At 38.8% G+C, this 14,909-nt stretch overlaps 1 protein-coding gene across 2 annotated transcripts in view; it reads right to left on the bottom strand.

Moving 5' to 3' along the window:
* The window catches only part of ttll5 (tubulin tyrosine ligase-like family, member 5), a 73,886-nt gene that overhangs the window by 7,096 nt on the left and 51,881 nt on the right, over positions 1-14,909 (bottom strand). For both annotated transcript variants that reach the window (XM_036593166.1, XM_036593167.1), the window contains exons 30-32: positions 10,818-10,992; positions 8,054-8,295; positions 392-474 (exon numbers count right to left, since the gene is read on the bottom strand). In XM_036593166.1, coding sequence (XP_036449059.1) covers positions 392-474; positions 8,054-8,295; positions 10,818-10,992 — 500 coding nt within the window. The remainder of the gene's footprint in view (positions 1-391; positions 475-8,053; positions 8,296-10,817; positions 10,993-14,909) is intronic.

Here is a 14,909-nt window from a genome sequence, read left to right as displayed (position 1 = left end):
TTCTAAATGAGCTGGCATTGAAAAGAGACCCATCATAGCTATAGAAGGCATAGATCCAATACCAGGTATACATATCAGGCCAATATCAGCAGAAAATTATGGATGAGATATTTGGAAGGAGAAAAAAAATACATTTGTTCTAATCCTGTAACAAACCTGGCCTGAAATAGTAAACATTCACATTGTATCATGTCATTTTGTTGTATTTGCTATGCCACCAAATTTTTCTGTGAGATAGCAGTGTTTGAGAAGTTAGAGCATGATCAGTATTGGTATCTGCCAGTTTCAATATTGGTATCGCAAAACAAAAAGTGGCATTATGACATCTCTAATCATAACTCAGCAAAAATCAATATTTAGATCTTTAAATATAGATGGTGGGTGTATTCACCTGTCTTTCCACACATGGTGTCATAGACAACATGTTGTCGATTGGATATGCCGTTACTGGACGGAGCATCAGGTGGTGCTTGCCTGTTGACAGAGAGATTAAAAAAGAATTAGATGAACCTCACATATTTCTAATATGACAGACATATGATACATAAGACGCATACCTACAAACTTGGTAGCCCAACCTCATCTATGGGGGAAAACATATTGGTAACACTTCACTGAAGGGCAGCATTCATAAGGCCACATTACTTCTACATAATCCTTTCATGACAACTGATGTAAACCTACATAAACATCTAGAAAGGCTTATTACAACATCAGTTGTCATAAAAGCTGCTTTTGTCAATTTCAGTGTCACTCTGTAAGAGTTAGGACAACTGACATTTGTTGGCTTAAGCTTTCATAATTTTCTAAATAAGTTTATGTCAGGTGTTATGAAGGGCTTAATTAGGAGTCATGTAGCCACATGAACACTGCCCTTAGGTAAAGTGTTCCTAACATACATTGTGTATCACTGGGGTATAAATATGAGGTGACACACAGGCCAAATTTCCTTAGTCATCCATCACCATAAGAAAGACAGAGAATACAACAATGATGTGTGACAAAAGATTGTTGAGATGCATAAATCAGTAAACGGCCACGATAATGACAGTTGAAAATACCCATTTCCACTATCAGGGCAATAATTAAATTCAAAGCATCTGGAGATGCTAAGAATCTGCTGGGAAGAGAACATATGTTTATATTGACTCCACGCACAGTGAGGAGAATGGTTGAAGTGGCCAGAGAATCTCCAGGGACCACAGCTGGGGAACCACAGACATTAGTTAGGTCTTGAGGTCAGAACAAATCCCAAACTACAATCGGATGCCACTTACATAGCCACAAGTTTTTTGGGAGCGTTGCCAGAAAAAAAGCATCTGCTGTCAAGGACCAAGTGCCTACACTGAGTCTCCCTACCACATTCTATGGTCAAATGAGACCAAAATAGAGCTTTTGTGGCAGCAAACCCCAGAGGTGTTAGCATACACACAGAGACAGCCAGGCAGAAAAGTACCTCATCTCCACTGTGAAGTATGGTGGGGCTGTTTTTCCTCCAAAGGCCCTGGACAATTTATTCAGATACATGGTATCACTGACTCAATCAGGTACCAGCATATATTAAATCAAAACCTGACTGACTCAGCCATGGAAGCTTAAACTGGGCCAGGGTTGGATTTTCCAGCAGGACACTGATCCAAAGCACACCTCAAAATCAACAAAAAAATGGTTCACTGACCACAGAATCAAGGTTTTGCCATGGCCATCCCAGTCCCCTGATCTAAACCCCACAGAAAACATGTGGGGTGAGCTGAAGAGGACAGTCCACAAGTGTGGACCTTGGAATCTGAAGGATCTGAAGAGATTCTGTATGGAGGAATGGTCTCAGATCCCTTGCCATGTGTTCTCCGGTCTCATTAAGCATTGTAGAAGAACACTCAGTGCTGTTATTATTTATGAATGAGTGCTAACAATTATGGCACATACAGATTTGGAAAAATATTTATTTCATGACAGGAGTTAGTTTTTATTTCAATCATTGTACTTCAAATAAAGATTAGATTGTTAATATTTTGAATGACAGATCAAAAGGATAAGTTATAAAGAATGTTTTAAAGATGTTTTGCCAACATTAGTGGAGGGCACTGTATCTGCCATTTTATTTTTGCAAACAACTATAAACAAATACACCATTACAACTTACAGCAATACATGCCAAAAAAACAGAATGTGATAAAGTATAATCAAAACTGTTACTGTCTAGAGCAGAGGTTTTTAACCTAGGACTCACAATGTGGTCCAAGTAAGATCATGAGAGTGGTACTTCAAAACATACATCTTATCAAACAGAGAGAAAATCATTTTGAAAAAATGTGTGCAACTGCTGCTGAAAGGGTTCACCAACAGGTCACAGAGGACAGGCTAATGTTGATTATGAATTCCTATTGATTGAGCTCATTACTGAGGGAGGAGCTTTAATGATCGCTAACCCTGAAGCACTTTCTTAGCGCCAGGCTAATAATTTTTGGTTTACAGATCCAGTAATTGAGTAGACTTAGTAATTGATTGCTGTTCTATAATCTTCTGTAATATCTGTAACGTGTACACTTGTGTGTGTAGGGCGTCCCAGAGGGGTAGGAAGAGGGGCTCATGAAATATTTTTAATTCCAAAAAAGGATCAGACTGTGAAAAAGGTTAAAAATCTCTGGTCCAGAGCTAGAGAACGAACAATTACCTAAACTATGCAAAGGATGAGTACATCCTTATAATGGCAATATAGTTTCTTTCTCCAAGCAGTCACGAAATGTCCAAGTGGACAAAATTCATTTGTGTTTACCAAATGTTTACCAAGTGTTTATCACATGCTCTTCATGAGCTACTGATATAAGGTAGCCAGGTATTCTGATGCCAAGTCTAATGCTTTGAATCATTTTGTAGTGTACAGATCTTGAGATGTAAAAACATTGTTTTAGGCAATTATCTGCACATTGTCAAACAGTTTCTCAATTGATGAAATGTATTATAAGCTGAAGGCAAAAAGGTTTGTTTTATGCAATACAACACAATCGATAAGCAAAATTACTCCACTGACAAATACAAAAAATACACAATTTTAATTACTACTTTTCAAGGGACTGGGTTGTGCTTACTGGAAAGCTGATATCAAAGTATTTCTTTGTGCTTTTTATTTGATGATGTTGACTAATTACATGTTCCTAATGGCAGGCATCATGGAACTTGTGACAAACGTCCCTCTTTGGCAGTGAATGGCTCAAATAATTATGCCTCTCTCGAAGAACATCTGGCTGTGGCAAACACGTTAAATCATCAGTTCTGTCTAAGAGGGTAGAAAAACAGGGGCCAACATGCCCGTAACTCTATACATTAAATCCGCTAAGCATTTTTGGGAACAATAAATAAAGCTTAGCTGGTATTAACCTCCAGAAACAGAACAGTGGCTTGCCAGAGGAGTATTAACACGGTAATGAGGGTGCACAGTGCTGCCTTTTAGGGTCCACACAGTTGGTCTTTCATATGGTTACACAACCCCAGGGCACTGCTGCAGATAGAAATGCTCCAATTAAAAACCCAGCTTGACCATGCAGGAAGCAACACTTTAGTACTTTATTGGCAATAAGAGTTCAAGGTTCTTTGCACCAGTTACTCAGCATTTAGCACGCTGGGTAGAATGTGACTTTGCACCACTTGTTGCCCAATTTATATGCCTCAATGGCATGTGTTTAAAATCCTGAATCTGTTCAGCTTTATGTTATGAGGGACAACCAAAGCAAGACAAAAGAATTAACAACAAATAAAATGCGGTACTATCAAGTTAGCACTTTTTGAAAATCCCTTTTCAGGATTCTATTTTAGGTAAAAGACTAAATAAAAGGTAGAACACTTCACAAACATAAAACATAAAATAAATCAAATGCCTCTACTGCAGTCACTATCTATAAGACAATTAAATGTGAGATCGGATCTCTGACCAGCAGCTTCAAAACTACAAAAACATGTTTGAGGCTTCATTTAAATGGATCCTCCAAAACAAAACTTACAGCTATGCAAACTAAGATTTCTCTGCCCATATTCCTCCTCTGCTCCTCTTATTTCTCATCCATCTGTTGCTATAAGGCTTAGTTCAAACAATGTTTTATCAAGTTATCAATACCAAATCAGAAAGCAAAATGTTAAGCATTTTAATAATCTGACAAGCAAAAATTAACTTGCATTTCAAAGTTTCCTTTCTAATTCAAGAAACATGTAAACAGAAATTACGTTTTTTATTTTTTTTTCCCTTCGTTTTGTGACTGGGCCAAAAAGTAAAAATGACTTTTTTGTTCATTGGCACAAATGGAGGTGACGACACACCAGACAGTAACAGTGCTGTTGTAATTGTCACCCTATTAGTAATGCCCCTCTGCAGCCTGTTTCCTTGACTACAGCTCCAAAACTCAGCATGCCCTGCAAACAAAACATACACACACACATTCACAGAATTTATTCTACAAATGACTTTCAAATCTCTTCAGCTTACATACAGCAAAGCTGCGATAAGCATCTATGAGACACACACGATTAATAGACAAATAAAAAATTGCACTGGCCACAAAGCCAATAAATATCGCACAGGCCACAAAGCCAATACATTTTGTGAACAAAATTAAGAATTTATGTAACACCAGCTTATTTATCACTTTATTGTATCTAAGACCTCATTTCACAGAGTGATTTTAGCAAATTTCAACGAATGGAACAGCACCTAATAGGTTTAATAAAAAGGATGCAAAAAAATCTCCAAGGCAAGCAGCCCTTTAGGCTACAGGCTCTGCATCAAATGTAGCCAGGTCCACCGGGCACTAGGCCTGCACAAACACACACACACACACACACACACACACACACACACACATTCACATACTCCATCTATGATGATGCTTAGCGTGCATTTCATCCTGCGATGCATTTTTGATTACTCTAAATAATTCTCTAAATAATATTTAAGACTTAGTGATTGATGTTTCATTTATAATGTCTAGCGCAGTAAATGGTCTAACTGGCTGGAAGCCAGGCGTTTCTCTAAAGAGAGCATGACTCAGCTTCTATATAATCTCTGACAATTTCAGACAAAGGCGGTGACTTCACTTTTATTTTATTACAATTCATAGAAGCACAGAAACACTCGAGCAGTGTGTCTTCACAAAGGAGCAAAAATGAAAGGAAACTGCTTAATTCTCATTTTCTGCTTCCAATCATCTTTTCCTGTCTGCCTTCTCCTTCACTTTGGTCTTTTTCTTTCATCCTTCCAAACAACTTCCTTCTTTTACTCTCCCTTCACCTGTGCCTTTCACTCTCAGCTCTCTCACTTTTCATATGTCTTTCTCTCACTGGTTCAGTGTTTCCATTTGAGCATTTTTGGTCTTCAGGCTTCCGTTTTTCCCACACTCTCCCATGTCACACAGGCCGACCACAAAAATGCACGACTGTGGAGAGTGTGAGGGGCTCTGGAATTCCACATGCCGAGGGTAAACACAGTGCAGGCCAGGAAGGCACACAGAGGAGCAAACACTGCACCTACCCTTCTCCAGCACTATCATACCCCTCTCTCAACTATCATCTCTCTCTAACCCTCCCAGCTCAGGAGCTGTCCAACTTTCTTTAACTTTTTCTTTAGGTTTTACCTGCCATCACTCTTCTCTTTACTCTTCCACTTCTCTTTTAACCCTGTCACATTTCACATCAACAGCAGAAAATATCTAATAATCTTTATTTAACCAAACAACATTCACATACCGCACGCCACTCAGTACCAGCTGTCTTTAATGGCCCAATCCCACAACATTCGCATCTTAGTCCAGCAACCCAAATCTAATTTCACCCCCACTTTCCAGCTCTCTCTGGCCAGAGAACTGTCTCTTGCAGGACAGTGCACGCAGGTCGAGGCATCTCAGCTAAATACACACAGCCAACATTAAAACTACCTTCTTTCCACAAACTGGAGCAGACAAATGATAACATCAAAACCCATTATGGTACACCTTAACTGTATTCTTTCAGAAACAGATACATGTTATCTGGTCCGATTTCTCTAGCTAGGGAACATAAGGCAATGCAGAGCACTTACCGGCATTTGACCATTTTTTAGTAGAGATGTCCAGCTTGTCCCACAGATGCTTCGGCTATATTTGCTCCTTCCATCTATATTTGATCACAGACTCACTCAAATTTCTTTCTAGATGCTTATCTAATCTTCTACAAAAGCATGTCTAATTGTTTTAAATGTAAAACAATTAACATCCCTGATACGCATAAATGTAAAAATGGGACTACTCCCCTCAAATGGTCCCATGACCCCTAATTTTAAACGTTTGTGCTGGTGTATGTGTAGCGTGAGCTTGTGTGGGAGTTGGGGGTAGGGATCCTGGCTTGAGTAGGCGCGAAGGGAGCTGGCTGTCTGACTGCAAGTAGCCCACCATGGTGGCCCATGTGCTTCCAGCAAACAGGCCGCTGCTACCACAGAAGTTTGCCATTGTTGTGTAGTTTGGCCAGATGTGCAGTAATAAAGTCAGGCTGCAGCGTGGGAAACAGTTGACAGTTTGGGCTTTCTCTGGTCCTGCTCCCTAACCCCCACCTCCCACCTTTTTGTCTGCAAATCTCCAAACAAAATAAGGTTTCCAAAGCACTTATAAACACGGCCTGATAGTTGAACTACTCTGTTTACTAAGGTGGCAGAGGTCTATCGTGTGACTGTGTGTGAGTGTGTGTGTGTGTGTGTGTGTGTGTGTTTATGCTGACAGAAGATGAAAACTGATGGTAGCAGAACTGTAACTTCGTACAACACCTACCTGCATATTTTTTAAACTTCTTAAACAGGGTTTTTTTTGTCAATATATTCCTGTTAAGCTCCAGTGTGAATGTACTATTGACTTTCAAATAAAGAACAATACCTGTCATTTCAATAAGGGATGGGCATTTCAGTTCAATTTTATATTAAATTTGCATATAATCTTGAGTCAGGCGGGACTCCGTAGGAAGATGCTGATGTCAAGTGATTGCTCAAACTAAATCAGAATTAGCCATCAGTGGCTTCTTATCACAGGCCCGCCCCACTCAAACTTAAACATCTTCAGCAGTGCTTGACTGAGTATCAGTGAGGGAGCGAGCTAGCTAGCATTTTAAAAACACAGCTTAATTGTGATTAAATTAAAGTAATGCACAGCTTTAATATAAAAATGTGTCTGTAGCACCTCCATTACATAAGATCAGTTCCTCAATTTAACACAGATGAAACTGGGCTTTGGAGAGCACCTCTCTCTCTTCCTCTACTGCAACTGGATGTCTGTATAGTTTGTTGAGTAGTTACTTAGTGCTAACACTATTTATATCTATAACACTATTTGATCTGTCATCTATTTTCTACCCACAGCGCCATCTACTCACAGTGGCCAAATTTATTTTAGCATTCGCCACTAATACTAACATAGTCTCTCCCAGTTTAACGTAACTTTATCTCATGCAAGTACAAAGTCTGACTTCTACCAGAAAACAAAAGCTTAAAAAAAAAGTGTTTGTTTATGTTGCCATGGCTATACCACTATCAATCACCATACGGTCTGAAATGCCTACACAGTCCAGATCAGACAGAGATACTGAGCTTTTCTAGCTTTTCCCTCCATTTGAATTACAGTTTAATCCACAGTAATTTAAATTATTATAATTATTTTTCATCATCAGTAAAAGCAGTGATTACATATATAAAACGTATTGTAAAGTGGAAGAAAAAAAAACATTTTCTGAATTCTTCAGCCTACAAAAAGAGCACGTGTCAGCAATTTTATAAATGTCTTACAGCATTATGAATGGAATGTGACACATTGCAAATAGTAATAAGCAGTTAGTGACACTTGGCACTTTAAACAGCAGATAGCACTATATTACCATTTGTAAGTACGAGCTGTAGTGTGAAATATCCTGTCAATTGTCAACAAAGCATAAGGACTGGTGCATTATGAACTGAACAATGCTGCATATGTCTTAATTCCAAAACATATAACATAATAACATTAACAAACTAAATTTTAGAATGCATTGTGCTCTTATATTGAGGCCTTACTTGGTGATGCGTTGGGTGGCAGCTTTGCGTGAGGGTCCATCTTTTGGTATGGTGCTGGGAGGTTTGGGGGTAAGAACGGTGACCCCACGACTGAGGATCTGGGCTTTGGAATGGCTCTGGGCACTCAGTGCTTGGTTCATGGTGTACCGGGACTGCTGGCTGATTTGAACACAGGATGAGCTGGAGGGAACATGGTTTTGGGGCACAGCACCAGGCACAAGTGTGTGTCCAGCCAGCATGGCCTGGAGACAAACAGACACAGACACAAACATACATTAGAAAATAATGAGTGGTGAAGACAGAACAGGAGAAAGGCATTAAAAATGAAGATATTCACTCTGACACTGACTCTAACCATCTGAAATTGAAACGGTCCGAGCTTTAGTTCCAGTACATCTGTACAATCTTTTCGTAGGAGAACATTAATTAATGTTTCAGTACATTTTCTGCATCTCTGCAAAATAATGACCATATCTTTATGCCTTTATTAGAAACAGCATTTTTCCTGCAAGTCATATGAGGTCAAACAGTAACAGACTCCAAAAGTCAGTGCGTTCATTTACATGGAAGAAAGAAATGTCATGGCTTATCATAACAGCCACTAAATACTTTATAATCGGACATACCACAACACAAAAATTCTTCACATTTCATGCTTGTTTAGACAAGATTTCACTTGAATGAGTAGCTGGACTTGGTAAACATATTCCATCCTGAAAAGAAATTTAATGGCTACTGTTCATTGATTTGAATTGGTTGGGAATGCTGCACATTCCTTCCATCTAGTACAATTTTATACTTTACGTGATTGGAGCACTTCAGAGTTTTTCAGGGCTCTTTAAGCAAAGTGAGAGCACTTCTCTGTGCAAGTTTATTTTCTGTATGCGTGGGGTTTTGTGCTTCTGCAAAAGGATGTATACTCATATATGTTTATGCTTGCTGTGTGTGTTTATCTTCAAAGCATCCAGTAGTGTGACAGTGAGTGTGTTCCGAGGCTGCTAGGTTTTGATGAATGAGAGGGCTGAACTTGCAGGTTGGAGGGTCTGGGTATATGCTTCTGTTGAGCAAGGCCAGGAAAGGGCACCTTTCTAATGTTGCCAAATGGCTGTTGGCCAAGCCAGCCAAGGAGCCGTGCAGTCTGCACCCAGTGACTGGAATATGGAGCAGAGCAGCCCAATAACACACTTCTGATTACTTTATTTCAGTCCACAATGAAATGTGTTTAAACTGGAGATAATCACAGTAGCCGTCATGCCCCTGTAACAACTGTTTTTAACAGCAAAGAACGAAATTTAAATGAGCAGAGAAAAGAACACTAACTACAAACAACATTTTTCTAAGGCACATTATTGGGCATGGCTCAGTTCCTCTAACAGATTCATACAAGAAATGCACAAAAGAGAGTAACAAGCATTTGCACAGATGTGCTAAAATACACCTACAAACTCTCTGGGTCAGAAAGAAATAGAAAGAAATGCAAAAAAATGCGCGTGTCCTCCGAAACAAAGCTTGCCATTTTCTAGGACCAGACTAAGTTGTCGCGTAGGGCTATGTTTTAAGAAATTGTTTTATAAAAGCTTTTTTACCTAATTTTATTTTTCAGATCTCAATGTTCTAAAGATTTCAGGAGGATGTTCAGTGGCATATAATAAGGAAGGGGCACAGCACATTTGAGAGAACAGATGTCGTTCTATAATACTGTGAAAGATGTTGCAGATATCTGTAAGCTTATGTGAGAAGACATACAGTAGAAAAGTAAATGTCTGAAAAGCTCTGAAAAAGTGCTATGAAGAGTGAACCGTCATTCAAATTGTTAAAGTTTAAACGAATCAAAACCACCTGCAAGACACAATCTGGAGGTCAGTGAATGTTCTGTGCCAGGCAGATGGACAGAACAGTATTATTCTTTTCTGAAGGCATTTCTGTGGTTTCATGAATAAGCATCTGGTCAAACAAGAGAAAGAGATCCAATAGGAGGAGCAGAATTAAACTGGTAGAGTTTAGGGAATATCCAGTGATACTGCTCTGACTCATCAAGGCCAAGTTCACCCACTAAGCATACATACATAAAAATACACACACACTCACACACAAATAGATGACCACACACAAACTAAGCGCCACTTGTCTGCTGACCTGTAGTTTGGCTCATTCAGTTCATTGAGGCTTTATTATTGCACAGCACGGAGAATGGATACTGAGCCCACTAAACTGTTTATACCTGCACATATTGTATTTAACCCCTCTTCAACCTTCCGTCTCAATTCAACGAACAGGAACTACATCCTGACTTCGTTTGTACTCTCTAGTTGGGTGTTTGCAGAAATCATTACACAATCACACCAAAATTAAGCCAAGAAAAACAAAAGCACTAATTCTGAAGTTGATCCCAAGCAATGACACATTATTAAAGTATTATACATGAATGACAAAATGACCATATAAATGAACAATGCAGGGTCAATACCAAAGGCTGGGGGAAAGATACAGCATGGAAACAAACACAGACATTTAGACTAAATTTCACAGGAAAAATTAAGATCATAATGCTGAACAGAGTGGAATGTCAAAATACTAAAAATAAAATAAAAGGCAGCAAAAAATGTCAGTCAATTTAAACCTCACAAACAACCCCTTACACTAGAATTGTCAAAAAGAAATTAAATGTTTGTGATGTGTTTTGAGTATCATATCGTTTCAGCATCATTTTGTGGGTTGTTCTTTTTTTGTGTGCTATATAATCAAATCATATTTCACCACTGACCTGATGACGTGTCCGGCTCTGGTCCAGCAGTTGCCTGGACTGCACTTTTTGCTGCTGGAGTTGCTGAATGGCAAATTGGAGCTGATAGCTACCAGAGGTAGGCTGACAACTTTGTTGTGGAGTGGCTCTTATAATGTGGTTATGCTCTCCATCACCCATAGCTTCACACCTGTGACTGCAGAGGAAAAAGAAGAGAACTCTGAATGCACAAAGGTTGGATCATTATGTTTTATCACTCATGTCAGTAGGTGGCAGAGGCAGGCTTTTAACCATGGAAGAAACCCTGAAACAGTTTGTATTCCATTTCGAATGCAGGAAGAACTGAATGACTGGTTTTCAAAGGAACATCATAAAACATAAGCACACTGCATGTTACTGGAAGTGACATGTAACGCAGCTTATGCTGATATCACTATGCTAATGTACTAGAAAAACTACAGTAATGGAAATGAAAACATATGAATTCATTGCGCCAGTTCTTTTTATTATTTACTTGTACAGTTGTACAAATTGTACAGTTTAAACTGTATCACACAAAATGACATAGACTACTATGTCCAGGTACATCCCAGGGACATCCCCAGCATTTAATGACAAAATTTTAAACTTCTAAAAGCTTGACCATGAAGTGCATCTAGAGGATACATTCTTCTGGAAACTAAAGTTAAAATTCAATTAATACCTTTCACTACTTCTAATTTTAAGACAATTAAAGTGAATATCCAGCAATCAAGATTTAAAGGTGCATTTGAGCAAGAATTATAACTTATCATGGTGTGCTGAATTCCTACTGAGATGTGTCTAGGCTAAATGATAACACTAACAATTCTAAGTTATGTTTCACAAATGACCCCATTAAATCAGAATGTTTAAAACATGGGGCACCTGTACCTGTGCAGTTTGTAAAATAAATCATAAAATACTGCATCTTCCTCCTTAATTCTGACAGTAAAGAACCAGATTTTCTGCCCCCACCACCTGCAGCCACCCAGTGGTTAAGGCCAAGTAAGAGTGTGGATTGTGGCAAACATCAGCCTTATAGAACACATAACCTCTCAGTGCCCTGTGTTTGACATGTCACGTTCCATCACCATCACCAGCTGAGTGCCCAGAAAAGCAAACTTTTGAATGATTCCATGCGTTTGTAACCCGATTAGCCCTCACTTGAGCTCAGCTTATGAGAGCCCTTTGCCTTTTTGTTCATCTCTACAACTGCAAGGCATCAGAGAGGGCACCTCAGATCAAGTTCAATACAGCAGCAGTGGAAAAATGCAGAGAGAATGTCTTTAAGTCTTTGTTTAAAGAGAAGCTTAAGCACAGAGAACAGAGAAAACAGGATAAAAGAATTAAGGTCCATGTGTTCCATCCAAACAATAAACTATAAAAAAAAAATGGTCAGAAATTCCTCACATAATGTGTCACACTTCTGTGCAGTGCAAGTTAAGGAAAATATTGTCATGCTCATTGTACTACAAGTGGTATCCTTGTAGCAGGCTACATGTGAAAAGACCATTATGTAGAGTCAAAAATGCACAGAATCAGAAAACTTTCAGCACACTTCTGACATGATTTTCTACAATAAGTGATAAAGCAATTCTGAACTTCAAACCAGTTCTAGCAGTTTTAATGCCCCTCTTCTTAATTATGCTTCAGTCAAAAAAACAACTATTTTTGCAAATCTAAATGCAATAAACCACAAACAGATTGCAAGAGAATGGAACAATAGCAACACTGTTGTAGGAGAGGGATGCACTCTCTGTTAGAGCTAGAGTTCACCCCTGACAGTGATGGTGGGTGTCAGTCAGAAATTACGTATTGTACCCAAAAGTTGATGTGAACAAAAACTACAATGCCAGTCATGCACATGTTAAGTATTATTCTCATGCACAGCTAAATGTGGGAAAAAGGCCTGCTCAGGGAAATGACATCATTCAGCATCATTCCACAGCCCTGGAGTAATACCTCAAAGCACCAAGCTGGTCAATGTGGCTAACATCAGGACACTGAGGATCAGGGTATTTCCATCACCTATTTATTTTCTTTCTCTTTCTCTTTCTTTCTCTCTCTCTGCTCAGCTTAGGAAAACATGGCCAACGCAGGGTCATGCAACATTGAATGTATTGTTAATAAGTGGCTAGCCAAAAGAGACTGAAGGAATTCTGGGAGGTCAAAAGGTCAGAGTTAAGATCAACATAGCCAACATACAATAAGCATCAGTTTCCAGTAACTAAAGACTGCACATTATTATACAGCATGGTAAACCAAGTGCATGTCTGAATGTGTAGCTACAGAAAAGTAGCTTGAGTTTGGTGAAGTGGGGCACAGCTCCCACTGAGCTGTCTCTTGGGTGTCTATGTCGACTTATTAACACAAAACTGTTATCCTAGGGTGGAATTTCTCACTACACTACCTCAGGGGAGAACCCAGCACACAACTCTCCATCTGGATCAAATTAAGATAAATAAAAACCCGTTCATTCAATGGTATACATCAAACTATGGTGTACATCTGACTTTTTTAGAATCTATTTCAGAAGCTCTGACAGATGATTCTACAGGTTTTAGGAAGTACTAAATTAAGTTTAAGAACAAATCTAGCCAAAACATAAAGTACTGTGCAAAGGTCAGAGACCATCCTTTATTTATTTAATCTCCAGATAAATAGCTATTAGGTACAACTTATTTAAATTTTCAGTATTTATTTTTAGTGTTTTCACCCTTTGTCTTTATTACAGCTTCAATTCTTTTTGGGAGGCTGGCTTTAAATTTTTAAATGAAATCTACAAGGAGACTTTTCCGCACCACCAAAGATTCGTCTTAGACAATGGATGCATTTTCTGCTTTTCACAGTCCAAGTAATCGCAAAAATTCAGTGATGTTCATTGTTGACCCTAAATCTAGGGGTTTGGGGGGTCATAAACATGAAGCAGGTGTGGAAGATGCTGTGCAAGGAGAGAGCGATTAAAACTACAAGAAACTTTATGCTGAAAAAAACATCATGTATATTATACAAGATTATACAACACAGACAGTCCAACAGTAACAAACATACCAAATTCCAGTTTTAACTGTTACAGAACCAAGTTGGTGCTTCTCTTGGGAAAACGGCCATGGACAGCACCAATGAAAAAATATAAACAAAACCTATTTCACCTAAACCTAAACTAATAAAATAAGCAGTCTAACTGAAAACAAAACACACATATATATATGTGTAAAACACACATATATACGCCTGTTCTCTTACCTAGTGTGTTTAACAAAGGGCTTCCTACATGTTGTTCATGTACAGGTGCACCCAAACTAGCCCAAACGTTTCCCTAGATTTTAAAAGCAACCAACTGGACTGGACTGTCAACTGGACTTCACAAGATTACCAACAAGGCTAACAAGGATTTTGGATTTTAAGCTAAGCTCTTAGTTATGTAAAATACTTAAAGCGATTTTTCTACCGCATCTCTTCTACAAAAAAATCACCAAGTATTTTACATAACTAAGAGCTTTGTTATGTAAAATACTTGAAGCGATTTTTCTACCGCTCTATTACAAAAAAGACAGAAGCTAGCATGAACACTAAAACATTTGCCTGAGAGCTTCTTAAAGGTAAGTGACAGCCCTTCTGCTATCTTGTCTCTGCATGGTCCTAAGACTGAAGCTCCTCCCGTTCCACTGACATTGTCCCTTCTGATTGGTCAACTGAGTAGAACTGCATCCACCAATGGGAAGGAAGCTGTGACAGAATGCATTGTACAAAAATAAAAAACAGCCACTTCCTTTTTTAATCACTGAATAGTTTAACTGATGTTTGTTAAACTTGGGCAAATAATAACAAATAGGATGATCAATACCATTGTCATCCTCCTGCAACAGGACTGCACCAGCTCCCACTGCACTAGCATTCATTTCCATCTTCAACAGTTTGGAGAGGTCAGGAACAGTAAGTACTAGAGAAGTACATAGTAAAGCCTTAATGTGCTCAAATGCATGCTGGCACTCCAGGGACCATATAAACTTTCTACTGGGACTTCCTACTTCCTACAGCGTCATAGAGAAGCTACCATAGAGAAATTTTCAGAACCTGTGATAGTATCTT

Source organism: Colossoma macropomum, unplaced genomic scaffold (assembly GCF_904425465.1).
Source record: "Colossoma macropomum unplaced genomic scaffold, Colossoma_macropomum, whole genome shotgun sequence".
NCBI classification, from domain to species: Eukaryota; Metazoa; Chordata; class Actinopteri; order Characiformes; family Serrasalmidae; genus Colossoma; species Colossoma macropomum.
Note: the sequence above shows the minus strand (reverse complement) of the source record. Positions and strands in the feature narration are given on the sequence as shown.